The sequence below is a fragment of the Fusarium keratoplasticum genome, chromosome 14, assembly GCF_025433545.1.
Source record: "Fusarium keratoplasticum isolate Fu6.1 chromosome 14, whole genome shotgun sequence".
NCBI classification, from domain to species: Eukaryota; Fungi; Ascomycota; class Sordariomycetes; order Hypocreales; family Nectriaceae; genus Fusarium; species Fusarium keratoplasticum.
This window is the reverse complement of record NC_070542.1, coordinates 889,533-910,788: the sequence shown is the minus strand read 5'-3', so window position 1 is coordinate 910,788 and position 21,256 is coordinate 889,533. Positions and strand designations below refer to the sequence as shown.

General features: G+C 54.3%; 1 protein-coding gene across 1 annotated transcript; it reads right to left on the bottom strand.

Moving 5' to 3' along the window:
* Positions 1-8,617: 8,617 nt before the first annotated feature.
* Positions 8,618-12,699, bottom strand: NCS57_01483600 (uncharacterized protein; the record flags this gene model as incomplete). The annotated part of the gene is made up of 3 exons (XM_053064422.1): positions 8,618-8,807; positions 8,927-12,076; positions 12,281-12,699. The coding sequence occupies 3 exons, from the start codon at positions 12,697-12,699 to the stop codon at positions 8,618-8,620; spliced, it is 3,759 nt and encodes a 1,252-aa protein (XP_052906306.1).
* Between the last annotated feature and the right edge of the window lie 8,557 nt (positions 12,700-21,256).

Below are 21,256 nucleotides of genomic sequence, written 5' to 3'. Positions count from 1 at the left end.
AATAGGAAATTGTAACGCACTACCGCGCTCTGTTCTCCGACGGCTTTCGAGGTCATTAAGTTTAACTGTGTGATACAACAGCAACATAGATTTGAAGAAAAAAGAATGCATTTCTATATTGTTGAGGTAGTTAGCTACCCAATCAAACTATATAAGATGAGTAATTCTGGTTGTGGTGTTGAAAACCTAAGTGCTGGTTCCCCTCTAGAGACCTTGTCGTGGTAGCCAGCGAGGTAGGGACTCTTGTCGTGGAAGGGTCTGCCCTGAGACATGCCAAAGTGCGAGTTGGGCTTGACCGCTGCGTCGTAGATGATGAGCTCCCGACGGGCAAGGCAGATCATGTCCTCCAAGCCGTACGAGAGGAGGGGGAGGAGCTCGACGAGAGAGGTGCTGGAGAGCTTCACCTCCTTGTCGATATCAACCCAGAGTTTCCAGAGGCGGCAGACATGCTCGCCCCAGCTGATGTCCCAGCCCTGCGGAGGAGGGAAGCATGACCGCTGGCGGCCAGCAAACTTGCGCATGATCAGCTGCGGGCTGTCGTCGAGGGCTGGCAGGGCGGCGCCGGCGGCTGAGGGGGTGGCCGACGTATCCCACTCATCGCGAGGCTGGAACAGGGCAGGCTGCTGTCGGTACAGCCGCGGCAGGTCCAGGAGGTGGAGCTCATCGGGCGCGATGAACTTGTCTGGTCCGCCGGGGTTCTTGAGCTTGCCGGCGAGGAGGGGGAGCTGGTTGTTCTCCGTGGCAAAGTAGCTGGGAGGTCGGCGAGGGAAAGTCGAGGCCATGGTGCTGCTGGCGAGGAAGAGGAGACGGGAGGGAAGGCGAGGCAAGGCCACGGGAGGAGATGGCAGAGCTGGGCTCTTCTTGTCACGTCGTCAGCGCGCGCAAGGGAGAGGCAAGAGGGTGATCACGTACTGGGCGTCGAGGAGAACAAGAGGGCGTCTCCGCGCAAGGCCACGAGCCAGAGGGTGAGGCTAGAGGCTAGACTATGGCATGGTGAGCACGGTCAATCCGGCTTCGGCGGGGGAGATCTCACCTGGTGTCAAGCGTCTGCAGACCGGGGAGGAGGCAGAGTGTGCAGCGCGCAGTGGATGATGGCTCGGGCGGGAGGTATTGTTCGATGGACTGGTCGGCGGGGAATGATCGAAGAAGGCCAGGAGGCCAAGGAGGTCGAAGAGAGAGAGAGACGTGAGCGCCGAGAGGAGGCTGGCGATGATGCGGGCAGAGGAAATCGTGAGTGTCAAAGGCAGGCTGGCCAAGATATGATGCCGCGATGGAGAGGAGGATGCGGGCGATGCGCACGAGTTGATCAGCCCATGCAGAAGAGAGAGATGGAAGAGGAAGAAGAGGGGAGGGCCAAGAGGTGGAGGAAGAAGAAGAAGAAGAAGAAGAAGAAGAGGGAGAGATGCCGCGCGCCGATTATTTACATCTTGAGCGGGGGGCAGTGGTTGCGACTATGAATCACAGTCAATCCGATGCGGCAGTGAATCATGGTCAACCGTGGCAACACTCAACCACAACAATCTTCACGGGCGGGGCTCTCGGTACAGTTTTGTTTCCTCCTCTTCCTCTTCAAACCACTTCAATCGGCGCGGGATCATTTGCTCAAGCCTTGCGCTAAACACCATCAAGCTGCGCGGGAGTGTTTGCGCAAGCATCACCAAACACCACTGCATTTGCCCGAGACTCTTTGCGTAAGCATCGCCAAATAACCACCCCATTTGCCCGAGAGCCTTTGCCAAGAATCGCCAAACCTCATCGCATTTGTCCGAGCCTCTTTGCGCAACCCTCCCGCAGGCGCGATCGCATTTGCCCATCGTGCGACAGGGAAGCCCAGGGCACAACGACAAGATGGCTCCCGGTATGTCTGCGATCCCCTCCCCTCCTTCACCTTCCCATGCTCCTTATCCCTCCGCCAAGTGAGATCGCGCCCGTCTGCACAGCGTTGGCTGATCATCTGGCTCGCAGGAGCACCAGCGACCACGGTGGACATCAGCAACGTCCCTCGAAAGCAGCTCCCCAACATCCAGGGCAAGGCCATCGGCCGCCTGGCCATGAACCAGTTCAACACCACGCCGACGCCCTCCAGCCGAAACAAGCGTGACGCGATCGTCATCAAGGGAGACCGGGTCCAGCACCAGTCTGTCCGTCTTGTGAGTGTGCGGAACCGGCGCGAGAGAGCCTGCCCGGCGGTGGCTGACCCGTCTGATCACACAGGTGAAGGAGTGCCTCCGCTTCTGGATCTGCTCCCGGATGGCCCTCGACCGCGATGGGAATCCCCTCTACGTGGAGCTCGCGTTTGCCGACGAGGATGGCGACGACCCCAAGCAGCACGCGACCCGGTTCTTCTCCTCCATCGGCAGGGTCGACGGCGGCATCAAGACCATCCTCGACATGATCCCGACGACCGCACTCCAGCCCGTCTACATCCCGGCCGACTTTGCCCACCCACACGGCCACTTTGTCGACCAGCTGATCGACCGGCGGGAGCGCTGGCTGGCGCTGGCCGTGGCCTTCCTCGGCGTCCGGAACCCCGTCCTCTGCAGCCACTGTGTCAAGTCATATGTGGCCAACGTGAGCTGGAACAGGGAGCACATCCTCTTCCCCTTCTCGGCCTGCATCTCCATCAAGGGCTTCCAGAACAGCCGATGCGCCAACTGCATCTGGCAGAGGGACACCACCTGCGAGTGGGAGAAGTTGCCCGGCTACCTGGCAACGTCGGCCACCGAGGGGCCCCAGAGCTGGCCGCTGCTGGGCAAGGAGTCTCTGGTGCGGCGACCGGGCTCGTACGGGGTTGATCAGCTGAACCGCGCGAGCTGCCCGAGGGTCTCGTGCAAGTATCCCTCGCTGCGGAGCCATGAGAACGGCGGGGTGAGGGAGCTGAGCCTGCTGGAGGAGGCGGCGGCGGAGGACGCCCAGGATGAGTTCAGTGAGTGCTGAGCGCGGCTGGGGCCATGGGCGGTAGCGTACACGGCAGGACAGGTTGGGGGACGGATGAAACAGGGAGTGTATGGTAGCTTGCCTTGCCTGTAAACCACGGCGATGACTGCGCGTGTTTTCGTGGACTCTGTGTTGATGTGTGACGGCGTGATGGCCATGACCCCCGAGTAAACCAAGTGATCACACTGCGGCCAGACGGGTACAGACCTCGTCTATGCGTGAACGATGTTGATTTGCCCGCGGGAATGTCTTGTCGTCCACCTGTGCGGCATATGCAGGGTAGCTTGGCGTGAACAATGCCATTGTCCCTCAGATCACGGCCGAGACAAAGGATTGACTGACGGGACATACCATGGACAAAGAACAGGCGCGAGACGAGACTCTTTGATGCATTCACCGAGAGGCGACAGGTATAGATACCCTCCACCACCCTGGGCCTTCTGCCATGGCTCCCCTGACCAGCAATACGCTTTGCGTGAACCCCCCTGACCAACATCAACATCACTTACACGCACACCGTACCCCGCGAGCGACTGATCAACCGCAACCATGGCAGCTCCCAACACGACGGAGCGATTCCTCGTCAAGACCAAAGGCATGACCTTTCTGGGCGCCGAGGTGAGAGGAGAGGGAGGCGACGGCGTCATGATGGACCCCGGCGAGAATATACCAGCCAACCTGGCCGATGTGTACCAAAAGCAGCCAGCCCAGATGCAACGACGAGAGGACTGGGATCATGAAGCCCACGGCAGGATTCTGCTCGGGGACAAAGACAGCGACGAGACAATCAAGGCCAAGCTGCGCCGGGTAAGCCCGCCGCCCGACTTTGCACGCCCAGACATGACGTGCACGTGGGAGGACCACCAGGTGGATGCATGGGGAGCATTCATGTGCATCCAGAACGAGGAGGAGCTCAACTCGAGCAAGGCCATGGCCCTGATGCGGAGCCGTATGCATGGCCTCTGGGACAATGTGACCCTGCTCCCCAAACCCATCCTCGTCACGGGCACGGCGATCTGGCCCAACGGCGAGGACGGCAGGGAGGAGAACCCGTTCCTGGCCCCGGGGGCTGATCAGGTGGAATGCGAAGCCACGCTTGGTTTCAGCAGCATCAGAAAGGCGAGAGAGTCCTTCCAGCACAAGCGCTTCGTCGTCGGCCTGTTCTACCACGCAAACGCCAAGCACTGGGTTGGCTTCTGCCTCGACCGCTACGAGAAGGACATGCTGTTCACGGACACGATGGAGAGCCGAAGGGAGGTCCGGTTCCAGCGAGGCTGCGTTGTCGCACGGGAGATGTTTGCGAGGCTGGGGCTGCCGCAGCACTTCAACGCATACTGCCTTCCCGTGACGAGCCAGCCTTCTGACTGGGAGTGTGCCCTCCTGGCATGCTGGACGATCACCAACCTGGTGCGTGACCTAGTTGGCGTCCCCGGGAGGGACATTGGACGCATCGTCCCCCTCACCACCGTCAAGATCGACGGCAGCAGATCGACTCCGGTGAACAGCATCGCCGTCCACCACCAGGACTGGCTCATGGCGCCCTGGAGACCCGCCGACAAGCATGAGCAGCGCAGGATCAGGTCCCTGAAGTGCATCAAGGCCACGCTGTCCCATATGCTGCTGAACGAGCTTGGCGTCTCGAGTGGCAGGTACATGAAGACGCAGGATGGCGATCTGGAGATGGATGTCGGCCTGGCGCACGGGGAGCTTGTCAACGCACACGGCCTGCGCGTCCAAGCCCACTGCTTCGAGGCCAAGCACTTCTTCACGGATCGAGGCGGGGTGCAATTCATCAAGCCCAACCATGTCGCGGTGACGCTGGACTTCAAGGACTTCCGCGTCATTCCACCCCCTGACGCAAACGGCGAGTTTCCCACCTGTAGGATTAGTTGCCCAACGCCCCCCCCCAGTGCCGCTGCGTGAGCTCCCGATCCGCCTGAGCCAAGAGTACGCCAGCCGGGGCTTGGAGGTGCAGGGTCATACTCCCAAGAAGCCTTCCTCGAAGACGGGGAGCACCATCATGCTTCTAGACACCACCACGGACGAGGAATAAGAGCACGGTGAGAAAGGGTGAGTTATGATGGAAGGGTACCTCCTATTAAGTACACTTAATAGAGAGAGAGAAAGAGAAATAAGGATAGGTAGTCTATTAATAAATTATATATAAAATTAAATTCTTTCCTTAAGCTTATCTAAGAGGGTTATTGATTTGCCTTTTATAGTATAGGGTAAGGAGATAGTCTTATTAAAACCCTTACTTTATAATATAATAGAGATACTAATATTAAAGAGTATTTTTTAGAATCTTAAAGGTATAACTCTTACCTACCCTAAGGCCCTAGATCCTCTATATTTACCCCTATTTATTCTTATTTAACGAGTGATTACTTTGCGGTCAGATAAGTATAGATATTGCCCATATGAGTGCGATATGGATTATACTGGCGGGAAGGTCTTATTGTCTAATTGTGCGATATATATAAGGTAGTTTAGTATAAACAATGCCATTGTCTCAAAGACCATGTCTGGGACAAAGGATTATTCAATGAGATGTGCCGTGAATGCAAAATAGGCACCAGGCTCGGCGAGAATATACCAGCCATACTGGCCGAGGTGTACCAGAACCAGCCAGCCCAGACGCAACGACGAGAGGACTGGGGGCACGAAGTCTATGGCCGGATTCTGCTCGGAGATAAGGACAGCGATGAGACTATCAAGGCCAAGCCCTAGAATGATCACTTGTTCAGTTAGAATGTTCGCCTGTTCAGCCCTAGAATATTTACTTATTCCGCACCAGAACATTCACCTGTTCAGCCCTGGAACATTTACCTGTTCGGCCCTAGAACGTTCACCTGTTCAGCCCTGTAACGTTCACCTGTTCGGCCCTAGAACGTTCACCTCTTCCGCCTCAGCACATTTACCTCATTCAACTACCATCCATATTCACTCCCTTTTCCAACTATAAAGATCTATCACTGCCTCCCCTCTCTTCCTTTTCCTTCCTATTATTTCTCATCATAACTTTAAACCACTGCTGTCCACTACGACGACCTCAACCAATAAAGCTCTATACTAACCTTAGCCCTTTCGGACTATTTCGATAATAATGTCTGCCGCTATCGAACCAACTAGCCTTCGTGGAGAGGTTGCTCGCCGCATTATGCGCATATACCCTGATAGAAGCTGGGGTGCTCCAGAAGGATGCCACACGGCGATCTTCCAGATTAGTATGTTTGGAGGGTCTTTTGTGTATGCCAAGAAGCACTTTACGCCTCAGTATGGTCCCCCCCATACTACAGGGCTTATACCCATTGACCCGCAAACGCCTGAATGGGATAGGCTACATGACGACATTCCCCAAGCCGACTTTTATTATGACCGGCCTTCCTTCACGTTTCCCGGGACCACGGCATCAGGCTCCTGGGGCCCCCTGACCGCATACCCTCCCGATGAGAGAGACAAGGCTGCTCTTATGTCGGCCTTTTATAGGATTCTCGAACACAACGACGATAGACGCCATATTCTCATCCATGGCGATGATACTGTTGGCTTTTTCGCAGGAGAAAGAGCAATCTCTACTAACCCAGATCAGCCCACTGAGTTCAACGCTTCACTCGGCACCTGGGGACTGCTCTCGCGGGCAACTCGGTTTATCTCTTGCCTCCTGAAGCACCAAGGTCCAGCGGCGCGAGGGTCCTCATCTTGCGAATTCCTGATTCAGCATATCCTCTATGACGGGATAATCTACCTGATCAACCCTACAGACCCGCCTTCCCCCGGATTAGCCCTTGGCGCACCAGAGCCTGAGGACAACTGGTCAGAGCCCGAGAAGGAGGCTATACGTCGCTGGCAGAGGTTTGTGAGCGGTACGAGAGCGGTCCTGAGTGCGCAGCCTGATGGATTCTTATGGAGGGTCATTCGCACTGGCAACGCGGCAGAGAATAGGAGGGAAAGAAGGCAGTTGGAGGTCCCAAGACTGGCTCTTGCTATGCATAACTTTATGCAATACTCGTGGAGGTACTCACTTAACATTAGTCAATTCTCAGATGCGAGTAGGTTCCTAGAGGCCTATGACAATACCCTGAGTATCGACATCGGGGAGGCTGCTATTAACCAGGTGGATAGCTATTGGAGCTTTGCCGACGAGGATATCATGGACTACCCCTAACTTTTACGCAGAGTTATCTCTATCCGAGGAGTTATTAGATGATATTACTACCCTCTAACTAAGGGATAAACCAGGGTTTAACTCTCGGAAGCATCTCGCCAGTATCAATGAGTTTTTTTTTATAATCCTATTAATATTATTTTTACCTACCCTATTTACCTAGATTTAATTCTTTCTCTTCTTTTAATATGCCATTGCCTCGATAATCTTTACATAAACACGGCATAACCGGATCGAGTCAAACCGAGCCCACTTGATCCTCTCCCCTAGCCAAGCCCAAAGCTGGAGATGGTTATCTTTTGTATCACCCGCTGCGGGGACTTGGCCAAGATACCCTTCCTCCTCAATGATCTGACGCATACGGCTATATTCCTGGCTAAACGCACACGCAAATGTGGTGAGGACAAGGCCTGGATATTGGCAGTGGATATCTGTCCTCTGCTGCCAGTTGCCATCTAGGTCTTCTTCCCAGCGGCGGCAGAGCTCCTGTGGCAGTATGCATTGGAAGCAGGCTCCAAAGTCCTCGATCCTCTTTCTCTGCTGCAGGAAGTTCTTTAACGACAGGGCCTGCTGGTGACTCCGCTGCAGCTCCCTCCTGCCGCAGTTGGGCACGACCTTGCACTCCTCAGGGTCATGATCAGATGGCCTGGCGTCAAGGAGCCGACAGTAGATGCACCCTAAGAGCTGCTGCCTTTGGAGATGCTGCTTGAAGCTGCTGAACTCTGCCTTCTGCTCCCTGGCCCAGGCGGCGATGCCATCACGGGTGGACTGCGTTGCCACCTGCCGCAGCCGGAGATCTCTATCCTGCTCATCCTCCCCGTCGAACTGGCCCTCGGGCTGGGCCTGGGGCGGGTGGGCAAGGCAGTAGTCGCATCTCTCTTCTGCGTACTCGCAGGAGGATCGACCCTGCCGCCCGTCGAGCGCCATGTCGAGCGCGATCCGGCGGCACTGGCTCCCGGAGAGGAAGGCCCGGCCGGCTGGGTCGATGAGCTGGTCGAGCCTCGTCTGATCAGCAGGTAGCCCCGGTGAATAGTAAGACCCTTGACGGCCCGGGTCGGGTTCAACGCACCGTGCTGGACGAGCTGCTCCAATGCCGGTCCTTGTAGCTGTAGACCCTTGTGGCGGCGGACGAGACCGCTGCGGGCCCGATGGTTGATGTCTGGGTGACGGTCCCTTAAGTGACCCTCGAGGTTGCGGACCGCATAGACATGAAAGGCGCAGATCAATGACTGGTATTCGCCGTTATATAGAGGCCACCCCCCTTCTCCCGGTTTAGTGGCGGCTTTGGCATGGCTGTGACTAGCGGACTCTCTTGTATCTTCCTGCTGCCCTGGCCCGTTGCTGCCGGGCGAGTCTGTGGGACGCGCTTCGGTCATATGGCTGGCTGTGATCTGGACTGTGTCAAGTCCTTCCCTTGTTCTCTAGTTCCTCCTCCTAGGATGCACGTACTGTCTTTGTTTCCCTCTTTCCCTCTTTCACTGATAGTCTCTCAAACTACCGCTGGCCTCTCGGTTAGGCTGACTTTTCCGTCCCCCTCTCGTCTTGTTCCCGCAAGGCGCCGATGATGCTTTCCATGGCCCGTTGCTGCTGAGGTGTCGGTTCGATGACGTCCCGCGGCAACACTTGGCCTTCACTCTCCCTCGCAAAGTGGCCGTCCTCGCGGAATCCGACCCGATAATAGTACACGAGCTGCTCCATCCTCCTGAAGTATATCGTTAGCGTTGACTATTTACTCTTGCACCAGTACATACCTATCATAGTATCACATATCACTCGACTCTTTCTAGTCGGTGATTGAACTCTTTTAGCAGGTAATCATACGCTCTTGGCCAACGTTTTTCTTTTCGTTGATGTTGGGTGATGAGCTCTCGCATTCGGACTTCAATACTCCGCACTGCCTTTGCTTGCTCTTGTCGTCTCACTCCAAGGCTTTCCTCATCTGAGGTAGCCTCAGAGTCATCAGCGCTTTCCGAATCTGAATTTGAATCAATGTCTGGTTGGTGGCCAGCACGATTTCGACGGTGCCGACGCAGATTTCGCCGGTGGTGCTGGAGAAGTTCGTATTGTTCTAGTGCTTTCCTAAGAAAGACGGCGCACTCGCCGGGCGAATCACTTTCTTCAAACGTCTTAGAAACATACATTCGCCTTTTCGGGCACCATTTCTCGGAATGTATTGGATGATCAGACGAAGAAATATTGAATTCCGTTACAGTTGTTCTCGGCGTCGTAGTGTCCCGAGGTGGAGCAGCCAGCGTTTGTTCCCGAAGGCTGACTAGCTTGGCAAACAACTCATCCTCCGAGATGCGAAGTAACTGCTGCTCTGGTTGCACAACGTATGGCATATGGCTATCGGTAAAGTAGCCTGGTGCTAATTGCCAACCGTTGCTCGGATGATGTTTGATGTTGGAGGTTGGCAATGGTTGTGCAAGAGAGCCGAGCCGCTGCAACCGTGCATAGTAGGAGTTTAGTCCACGGTGAAAGCTGGGCCACCATACGAACTCCTTGGTTTGCTTGTCTTTGCGCATGAATCCTTGGCTCTGTGGGTATGGCAGCATCCAATGGCTTCTGAGGAATGACTTTTTCAGCTCTTGCCGCCACTTCCGAGCACCGTCTTTCCCTCGAGCGGTCTTGACGGCATGAAAACTTTGTTGAAACAACATACGGTATGGCTTATCGTTCCATCCTTTCCGTTCAAACTGGCCATCCTTCCATTCCCAGAGCCATGCAAATAGAACATCGATATTCTTCACCGCCAATCGATGTCCATATGCAAGCTGGGGCGGACGGTGACGCTCAGCCAGAGCATCACGCACACTATCGTAGTAAAGAGGGACCTCGCCCGCTAGGGCTGCCTCCATGTGATCAGGATGTAGTACGGACTTGATATAGGCAAAGACGTCTTTTCGAAAAGCACATAGGCAGAGCTGACGGAGGTACTTTTCTAGGAGTTGTAGACAGTCGGGGACTGAGCTGAACTCGATCATCCATTGCCGAGCTTTGTCCACCCGAATGAAGTCAATACGTACATCTCGAATTTGGCGGTATCGAGCATGGTAGGCGGCCTGCATGGACGGGTTGTTAAACATCATATAGGCCGCATGGGGTTGCTTGAAGGTGAGCGTAGTCCAGTCGACCTTGTCGAGAAACCAGGCATAGCCATACGTGTCCATGGTATACCGAAATCCGAGGCCTTCGACTCGTCGAAGTCCATTAGGCTGGTTTGAATCGGGCTGAAGTCGAACGTCTTGCCAACAGCCGCCAGATTTCTGTATTAGGCCTCCGGAGTACGAGAACTGGAGGCATCGGAGAAACATAAGCATGATTCGGGTATGTTCCCATGTTACGAAGTGAGGATCCTGAAAGCTGTATACCATTTCAAATCCAACACAGAACTTATTGATATTCCATCGCAACCAGCGTAGTACGGTTTCCGTTGAGAAGTTGTAGTATGGGGAGTTCTCGTTGGCTGGTACAACGAAACATTCATCATGTAGTTGCTGAGAACGGAACTCCGCGTCGATGGCATCGAATAGTTCCTTAGAGACACGATGCTCTTCCCGAACGCCGAATGACTTTCGTGTTGACCCTGCCAAGGCAAAATGGCAACGAAGCTTGGTATACAGGTATGCCTTCATCAATGCGGCTGGCTGGTGGCTGAGGGCACCCCCAACCAGTTCCCAAGTTCGTCGTAGCTTCTTATCCAAGGCGAGTGTCTCGACTGCGGTGTTGGTGAATGGATAGATATTTCCTGCTGCAAAGATCTCCTTGACACTGGGGTAGAACTGAGTGTAGAGAAGTCCGGCTGCGCGCCATAAGGATCGCTGACCCGTCTCGACAGTCAGGCTTCCGGTATCATGGAGCATGCTGAAGGGATAGAAAACCTGCTTCTGAGTCTCCTTGGCAGTAGAGACATTTTGTATTAAATGTGCATACGATTGGAGACAGCACCGTTTATACAAGAGTGTCCCGGCCGGCATGCAGACGAAGCCATCAGCATCAGCATTACCCGTCCGTCCATTGACAGAGGATGCAACCTGAGATGCCTGCTGAGGACAGGTCTCCTTCCCAATATCGAAGTAGAAGTCTGCCGTGATGTACCTGTCGTCAATCGCATTGGCCCAGTAACTCTGGAAGCGTGCCATCATTTGCGCCCAGGTGATGTCCTTCGTTAGGACCTTCAAGTTCTTGGCTTGGAAGAGGATAGTGACGTTGCGGAAGTGCTGAAATCCTGGTTGTTCAACCACATCCAGGATGGAGGCCCAAATGGCTTCCAAAGACTCGGGAGGGAGGTAATACATAAGCTGTTGCTCCCGAGCAACTGGATGCACTCGCTGGGCGAGCGTCTCAACGCCGCGAGCGGTGGCATTACATTTACTGTGGTCATAGCTCGAGGGGTAGTGTTGGACATGTGAACTGCTGTAATGCTGATAAATAACAGGTAGCAACACGCCGTCCATCCATGTGCGAAAGTCTTCATCCCGAAGGCGACTATACTGCTGCTCTTCGCGGTATAAGTGCGGGAACAGCAAGTACAGCGAGACATCTTCGAATCCGACGAGGCGGCCAAAAGTGTAATGTGGGATTTGATGCACAGGACGGTTGACTTGACGCTGGTTCCCAGCCGTATCGAAGTAGTGAACCTGTCTCTGACGGAGATGGAGATCTGACTGCAGATCTGAAACGGGCATCTGGGTAGGAAACCATCGAATCCCTTGCTTGGCGACGGCAAGGTTACTAGGAAACCCCGTGATGCTATCCACGTCAAAGCCGATCCCGGCAACGTGTGTGACCCGTTCATCCTGATTTAAGCAAATATGAGGCGCCTGGTTCTCGGACCCAAGACCGCAATAGATCTGCCGCCGACCTGGAGTGCTTATCTTTCCAGAAAGATCATCTTCTCGAGAGGCGATGCGGGTAGAGCTGAGGACCTCGGGACAGAGGTCTGCAGTGGATTCCAGGTAAGCGGCAAGACTAATATGTTCCCTTGGATCTTGATCGTGCTGGACCTTGGCTGAACGGTGACAGTCTACACAACATCCTCGAAATCTGATCAACTGGTCCGCTAGCTGACGTCCGAGACGTTTCACTTGGTTGTTGTAGACTGTATCAGTGGGTGATGAGGTTTCTGCAGCGCCGGCTGTAGCTATCGAAGCGGCGTCCTCCGTATCAGCTTACAAGAGTGGCAACGGCGGCAACGGTGCTTCCAAAGAAGCTTCGCCATCCTCCAAGGAAGTCTCTTCTGGTATAACTGGTTGCAGGGGAGGGGTAGGCGGAGGAAGGAGATGCGAGATGTCTAGATTATTGAGCTCTAGAGCGTGGCTATGGACCTCCGATATCATGCTAACACTCTCGGGTCCATGACCGGACTGGATCGGGTTTCCGCCGTCGACTGGACAAGGAATTGGGGGCAAGGCGGAAGGAAGGCCTATGCTGTAGAAATTCGCATGCTGCCTGTCCCTTTTCGCAGAGGCTGCCTTCTGTCGCTTTGCTCGCCTCTGTTCATTGTTCGCATTAGCTTTGTCCTGGGGAGTAGCGTACTGGCATGGTCGTCCGCGCTTTTTGCGTCCGAGTTCTGCACCGGGTGGCTGATCCATGGTTGAACCTGGAATAGTTACTATAGAAGATCAGAGAACGTATTAGAAGATTAGTATTCACAGTGATAAAACAAACCCAAGTACTTAATGTGAGGAAGATATTTGGATAAAGATATCAGTGAACCCCCTGAGACCATTGATGTGGAGATTGTTTTACTAAATAGGCTTAGAGCGACTAGGAAGCGTACTAGTTCAGATACAGTTTAGTTTTGACCACGAAATCAAAAGTGGTTTAGTTTTGGCCACGAAATTCTAATTGGCTACCGGACGGCAGAGCGACGACGAGGTTGACAACTTAGAAGAGTGGTAATACCACAACGAGGGCAGAAGTGAAGGTGAAAATAGGTTTCCGATGTTGCAAGATATAATTAAGTAGATTTGAGGCACAGTGAATAGTTTTTGTCAACTTTCTGCTTCTGAAGTCCAGTCGGGTTTTCCCTAATGGCGTATCACTACCTGGCATAACCGGCTCGCCTATATCCCTCCGCCCGCCTTTCCACCCCACTCTACTAATTCCCCTAACCATCTATACATCCTGCTTATCTGCTCTTTATCTGAAAACTCGACCTTCTCCCCCATCATCTGCCCTATGTGATATTGCCACCACTCATCTCCCCGCACCCGCTGTGCCACCATAATCCGGAATAATACCCCCTTGTACTGACGCTTCCTCCCTCTGACCCTCCTGAATAACCACATATGTTTGCTCGCTGCCTCCCAACGCTCGCATATTGCGGCAATGGCGAAACGCTTCCTCGTCATCGTCTCCTCCTGCCACACCCTCACTCTCCTCCTCCCCCCTGCTTCATCATTAACTGGATAATATCATGAAACCCCTGACAAAACCTGCTCGTCTCTAATGAACCCATTTGAACTTTATCCCCTAACCACTTCATTAACCCCTCCCCGTAAATCTCTTGATCGTCCGTATCTTGCCAATCATACTGTCGCTCCACATCCATCTTCCCCATCACCTCGTTGACATCGGTCTCATACCATGCACTGGCCGCTCCCCATACGCTCACCAATAACCCGGCGTACTGGCACTCCCTATCTCTCCGCAACCTATACGTCCCCTGATCATCGCCCACTGCCTCCCAATGCGTGCAAATATATTGCGGTAACCCGCACCAAAAACAACCGGAAAAATCCCGCATCACGCCCTTCTTGAACATGCCCTGCTGCCATTTCTCCTCGCATCGTCTTACCTGTCGCCACCACCTCGCACCTCGTACCGGGCACTCTTCCCTCGGATGAAATTGGTCGTCCTCTACCGTGCCCGTCGCCATGAAACAACCCATACATCGACCTGCCATCAATGCCAACTCCTCCTCTAACATCTTGGCCTCCTCGTTTACCTGCATTGCGTCCTGTCTGGCCCTGAACTGCTCGTATCGGCTGTTCTGCTGTGCCCTCCTGAAACGCTCCTCAACCTCCGTCTCTTGGCACTCCTGCACCCTCTTTGCTTCCGCCTCTACCGCCATGTCGCCTTCTCTTTCAAACCATAACATATCCTCCTCTAATGCCAATTGGTCCCGTTGCCGCTGACACACATCACATGCCACCTCCGACTCTGGATGACAACCTGCTCGATCGTATTGGCCATCCATCACCTGGTCCAACACCACACGGCGGCACCACTTCGCACTGATAAACCGCTCAACGGCTGCTTCCTTTGCTGGCCACTTGGCCTTGTCTGATGCTGCCGCCTTCCTTCTTCTTCTCCCTGCCTTGGCTGATGACCGTGGACCTCCTGCTTCCTCCCCCTGCTGGCATATGACGACGACGGCCTCGCTATGGCCACCGTCCCGCCCGGCCCGTCCGCTTTCCTGCACGTAATCTCGCAATCGGTTCGGCATCCCGGCGTGGACCACTAACCGCACATCTGGCACGTCGACCCCTAACCCTAACGCGTTCGTGGCCACGATTAAATGACCCTGATCGATCCACGACCTCAATCGCTGCGTCTTGCCCGCTGCCGTGTCGACCTTGGAATGAAATACGCTGCACTCCAATAATCGCCCCAATCGTTCAACCCGGTCGATGGTGTTGACGTAAACGATGACGCGACCTTGGCTGTTTCTGTGTAACCAATCCTGCACGATCTTGACCACGCGGCTGTCTTCCGCCTCTTGGTCTGCCCCAACCTCGCCGCTACCGGTCTGACTGGTATTCTGCTGCTGCTGCTGCTGCTTCTTCTTGTGGTGATCTCTGCGCTTGGCTGGTCGAACAACCACTACCCTATACCCGATATTCGGCCTCGTCGTTCGTGATCGGAATACCTTTACACGGCTGGCTGATAACCCGATGACCTCGAAAAACCTCCCAATCTCATCTGGTGGCAACGTGGCCGTCAAAAATACCTTTTGGACGCCCCATTCGTTTAACACCCGGCCCAACTCCATCAACTGCGGCCGGAATTGGCTGGTACTGTCCAAAATGGCGTGGCACTCATCCACGACGACACGATCCAACGCTTTCCGTGCCTGCAACCGGTTCACAAAATCGCCGAACCCTTTTGTCACTGCCGACTCGGGCGTGACGAACACGATGGGGGTGATCTGGTGCCCGCCGCGACTGTTCCAAACGTATGTCGCGATCTGGCTCTTGGCACAACGGCCGTGCAAATCATCTCGCAATGCTACCAACGGCACGATGACGATGGTTGTCCCTCCGTCGTCGCTGGAACAATACGCCGGTAACATGAACGACATGCTCTTGCCTTCTCCCGTGCCTGCGATCTGCACAATCGGGCTCTCTCCCCCGCATGATGGCCCGGATCACCGTCTCTTGCTGGCCACGGAACGCGGCGTCTGGTCCTATCATCTCCCTCAACCGGGCGGCAATGTCGACCTGCTGTAATCGCCTGAAACGCTGCAACTGGTGGTACTCCCGCTCCGTCTCGAATGGCTCCCGCTTTCGGCGTATCGCTACGGCTAAACTATCGCCCTCGCGGAACTCCAAAAAAACCGATGCCACTGACGACTGACGGACCGAAACTTATCGCGCATCGTGGCCGTGCTGAATAACCCTTGCTGCAACTCTCGTGCGTATACCATGCCGGCCACGTGCGTTCCATGGCCGGCTTGTAAATCGATCGGGTTATTGTCCACACCGTCGTCGTCTTCTTCGACCCCATCTATCGTTGACTCCTTGAATGCCTTGTCCAAATATCGACGGGATATGGCGATGGCAATCTGCCGCCACGAACTAATGTTCAATATGGTGCCCAATAATCGTTTGCTGTCTCGTTGGATGATGTGGCGGACGCGGTCTGGCGTCCAATTGCGCTCCTGTACCCAACTGTCGAACCTCGCACTGGAACCGGGCTCATCGGTACCATCCTCATCACCACGATCATCGCCGCCGCCGCCAATGCCGTCCTGGCTGCCCTGGCTCTCCATTTCGGCCTGTCTCCTCTCCCTCTGCTCCGTCTCGCTGACTTCGTCCCTGCGAACCACCTCGTCTGGCCATAAATATGGGCTGCGTATGCCGGCATCTTTGACGACGCCCTGTATCTGCTGCCACCACGGCAACACTAACCACAAATACCACACCAATAACTCGCCCACCTCGCGTGGCAAATATCGGTGGATGACCTTGGCCTGCCCCGTGGCCCGGAACGACTTGTGGTACGACGTGACGAAACACATCAACCCGTCGTGCGCGAATATGTTGCGTACGCCGCCGTTCATGGTGTTCTTATATCGAATGCCTAAAATCTCGGTGGATCGCGCCGGCTGGCCACCTACCATATGCATCAACAAAAACATCTTTTCCATGAACTCGTCGAATATCTTCCCATATGACTGCACCGCTCTGGCCTGGAATGGCTTCCCGTCCTCCCTTCCGTGGTCGAACCAACTCTTACGCCGCCCTTGCGTCTTGATGATCTGTCGCGCGTTCCAACTCTTGCCGGCTGCCAACCACGTGTGGTTACGGTCATTATCCAAAAATAAATATCCCACCTTGTCTTCGCTATGGTCGTCTTCCATCGACGACCACGGGATCCGCGGCAACTGGCTGATGTCGTCCACCATCGTCAACGTCGCCAATAACTCTCGGGCTTCCCTCTTCAACGCATGCAACATCTCTGTCAACTCGCCCATGCGGAACTGCACCCGCCGGTGCTTGATGCGGTCCCCAACCCAATCGATGGTCCCGCCGGCCGGCGTGTTGAACCGGATGTGCATCCCGTACGTGCGTGCTTCGTAAATCCAATCCATCGGCGTTGCCTCGGCGTGGGGATCCTTGGGCGTGACCGTCATGAACCGCTGCACTTTCCCACGCACGATGCGGAATATGCTGGTGGCCTCCTCTTCTGCCTCCTCTTCCGCCTCATCTTCCGCCTCCTTTCGGGCATGCTGCTCTTCCCACGTCTGGTTTCCCTCCTGCCGCCGCCGCACCATCCACTCGTCCATCTTATCCTGCTTCAAACGCATCACCTCGGCCTGCCTCTCCTGGTATGACTGGTACACGACCATGGCACGGGCGACCTTGATGACGGCGGAATATATGGGCGTATAATCCAACACATCCATCCAACCGCCGTCCTTTCGGATACCCATCACGGCTAAACCGCTGATGATGGCGCTGCGGTACTCCCCCGCGGTCAAACGGTGGTCCAACAACGCTATGACGACCTGCAATGTCAACCCGTCCACTTGGTCCTCGTCTAACGGCTGTGCCTCTGGATCGTCAACGTGCGCCTCGACCAACTCCGCCAAATCGTCCATCAAATCACCCTGCCGCTTGGATAACCGAAACTTGGGCCTGTCTGCATCTGGCATTTTCTCGGCACGGTATATGTAACACACCAACTTGGTCCACACGGCCGTGTAACGCGTCCACGTATCGTCCTCGATCCGGTTGTCGAACGGCCGCCGTGGCTTCTTGTCCACCTCTTTCCGCTGCACCTCGAACAATGCATGGCTGCCAACGTGGGTGGGCGTGGCTATGGCGCGTGCTCGGTCCATCACTCGCACCAAACTGTCATGGATCAACTGCAACTCGTGCTCCTCCTCGCCCACCGGGTCGACCAACCGCTGCATGGCTTCCGGATCGAACCCCTGCAAATGGGTGGCCCATCCGACGTGCTCTAACCACGCGTTGGCGTCCAACTTGGAATCGGCGGCCTTGATCCGTTCTTTGTCCTCCAAATGAAACCGGCGCTCCTGCTGGTCCAATGTTTGCATTAAACGGTCTGCAACGGCTGCCTCGTCCGGGTCCTGGCTAATCGGTGCACCGAACCCGACCTCGAACCAACCGCTGGCCGGCCCATTGCGGAACAACCGCTGGCTCTGGACTCCGGCGCGCCACGGCACCTCGGTCGGGTCTATGGGTTGGCTCCTCGACCTCCTGCCTCTCCCGCGGGGGTTGCTCCATCCGTGGTCCCGGCGGTAATGTCCCTGCATGCCCCGGGCGGTACCGGTCACATACAAACACCCTTCCTCGCTGCAACCCAACTTGTCGGTTGTTGGCGCTTGAATGAACGGGATCGGGTCGGTCGTGGGCGGCGGCTTTGGCCACGTCAATAACCCCTTCTGGTTCTCGATCACACCGGGTATATCCTGAACTTGTTTGGCGATCTCCCTCCTTGCTGCTGCTCTAATACCTTTGTGGTGTTTCTTTAAATGCGGCTCGATATCATTCGCAACATATACAAAACCGCATGTTTGGCAAATGACGAATGGAAACTCTAGCAATTTTACAAACAGATCCATCTCGGCTCCTATGATAATGTGGATGTATGTTTATTTTCGTATTATTTACTTGATTTAATTAACTATTAAACTTGCTTTTGTTGTTGCTATGACATTAATCCTTGAATTGATCTATACGTATATATGCAACTGTGATGGATGACTAATATCCCTCCTCAACCCGGCCATTTTCCAACTGCACTTCATCAATTAAATCAAACTTCAAACTGGTCGTGATGCCGTAGTTGTGGGTTTCTATCGCTGAAAATAAATATATGACCTAACCTTTATATAATGAATCGGTGCATGTAGTTGAAATGCATTTTACTGGATAAAATATATTGGTGCGGCAATTCCGTTTGGGTTAAATGGAATCGCTTCATCTGTTCATTAGCGTCTTTTTTTTTAATATGGGAACTTAAATGGAATCGCTAGCGATTCTGCCGCGCAGCTGGGATAGGCTCCAGTAGACATAGCCTTGGACTGATAGTCACCAATGTCACGAAGGAGAAACGCTTGGAAGTAGGCAGCGTGAAGTCGAGCGCTAGGGTTGACCTGAGAGAGCTTCTCGTGAAGGTGGTGGTGGCATTGGCTCTTCCACAGCAGAGTGTAGGGCTCTGATCCCGACGGAACTTGAGGATCAGGGCTAGTGGCATGATCCCTAAACCCAATATCCAGCCAGCACGAGCGAATATCCAGATGCGCGGGGTCCAAAGCTTGAAGTACAATCTCTTGGAGAAGGTTCAGGGCCCCTTCGAGAGTCTCACGGACAAAGGTATTTTTGAGATCATGAGACTGAAAAAGCAACCGAGGATTCTTGAAGTATGCAACTGTTTCTCCTGACCGAGTTGAAATCCGTGATGAATTTGCCCTTCGTATGACCGATTGCCAGAAAGGCATCAGGTATTGGGCTGGGATCGTGTATCGGAGGTGAAAGGATCGACTCTCATCTTCTGTTCTCCATCGGCTACTGCCCGGTTTCTCCTGGAATGAACGAGACTTGGCATATGCGATTTCGTATGTTCGGGGTATCTCCTGCAGGGTCGGTCCCGAAATTGTTTCGTAGGCTGCTGGAATGATGATTTGGTCATAGAGGTCTTTCTGCCGTTCAAGGCTCAGGGCGTTCTTGATTGTCGAGGTGCTCAGATTTGAGTCGCAAGGAGCGTTAGGGAAAAAGAGGAAGACGGAAAAGCGAACACATTGTGTATTGAATACACCGAGAAGAATGTGCCTTGTCTTCGCTAAGTTGAGTCCGTGAGGCTGAATCACCTGGTCTGTGGAAAGATTGAGAGTAGGGGAAGGAAGAAAAGAAAGGCGGAAATCGTTGGGTGGTCGAATCGCCTGGAGTCCTTTTGCCCCTAACCAAATGCTATCAATGTCCCACTGTCGCGCTATCGAAATGCGTGAATGCGGGAGGGAGGCTTGCGACTTTCGGAAGGAGAGAGGCTGGCTTGGCTGATCCGACAGAAAGCTTCGCCATTGGTGAAAACAGCCGCTGGTATCATAGGAGCCCCTCTCGCCGAAGACCATTGAGAGCGGAGGGAGGAAATTCTGTAGATGCTGAGTGACCTCTCGAAGGGTTTGAGTGTGTTCTGATTCGTTTGCTTCGACCGGATTCGGACCTATGGCGAGCCCTCTCAATATCAAATGTTCAACGAAACTTCAATTGTTTTTCTACACTTACAATCACATGTTGGGCTGAAGGAATACCGGAACACCTGGTCATACACTGCGCTACCACGCTCAATAACTTCGGGGTTGTCATGGATTCCTTGTGCGTGTAGAGCTTGAATGAAACATGCAAAGGCCGAGGTACCTGGCCTGTGTTGAGAGATCCGTGGGGGAAGAACCTCAGGTGTGTGCCTTTGTGGAGGAGTCGGCAACGGTTCGGAGTAAGTTGGCTTTGGTAAGAGGAGCCGAGGAATATTCTGATGAGCGAGGCCGAGGACGTCGGGGCGAACGCCGGAGGGGGACAACAGGTCGGGGGTTACTGCTGTAAACTCTATCTTAGGTGCTAGAGTTTGACAGCACAATTGTGAAAGCGGTGGCGGCTTGAGTAGCCACGTAGGTGACGCGACAGCCTCGATGGCGTGTGCAGCTGCAAGAGGGTTTGTATCCGTCGCCAAGGATGTTATGTGAGGTACTAGTGGAGCGGTACCACTAGTGTCTTCTTGTTCACGCCGCGATGGTTCCTCCAATATGTATGTATGTATGTATATTTTTCGTCCGGGGGGCCGTGAGGCCCCAGAAGTCTCCTAAGGGAGCACAGGACGTGCTGAGCTACGGGAGTCTACCTATGATTTGACCATATAGCGTCCCCTATCCAGCATGTCATCGGCACAAATGGCGCATTATATCGAGCCTGTTACCCGTCAGCGGGTGGTCCAGGCACGGCTAGTAAACAGTAGCCGCGGGGCAGCTTATGACTAGGGCAGTCATGTCGGGAGGCCGTGGTCGCCGATGGCCACAGTCGGATGGAGAGCGTTGCGGCTCTCTATCTGGCCGAGCCTAGATAATAGCAAGAGGTAATAAAGGAATACAAGAGAAGATAAGGGAGGGAGTAGACGCTAGTACGTCTCGAGTCGGTCTCGCTCAGTAGCGAGGGCAGATCCTATTAAAGAAGGCGCTTGTCTTGGCCAACTTGACGAACTTATCAAAGTCTTTCCCTAACGCTAGACTCACTGCCGTGTTTGGTGAGGGAGCGAGCCTCGCTCGATGCCGTGGCGGCACCTTTCTACAGTAGAAGATATAGTCAGGTGATTTGCGTCGGTTGCATGAGCAGGCCACTCGTGCTTCGCTGTGATTGAACTTCTCGTGGTATGCGGCAAAGTCCCCGTGGAGGGACCTTGCGGCGA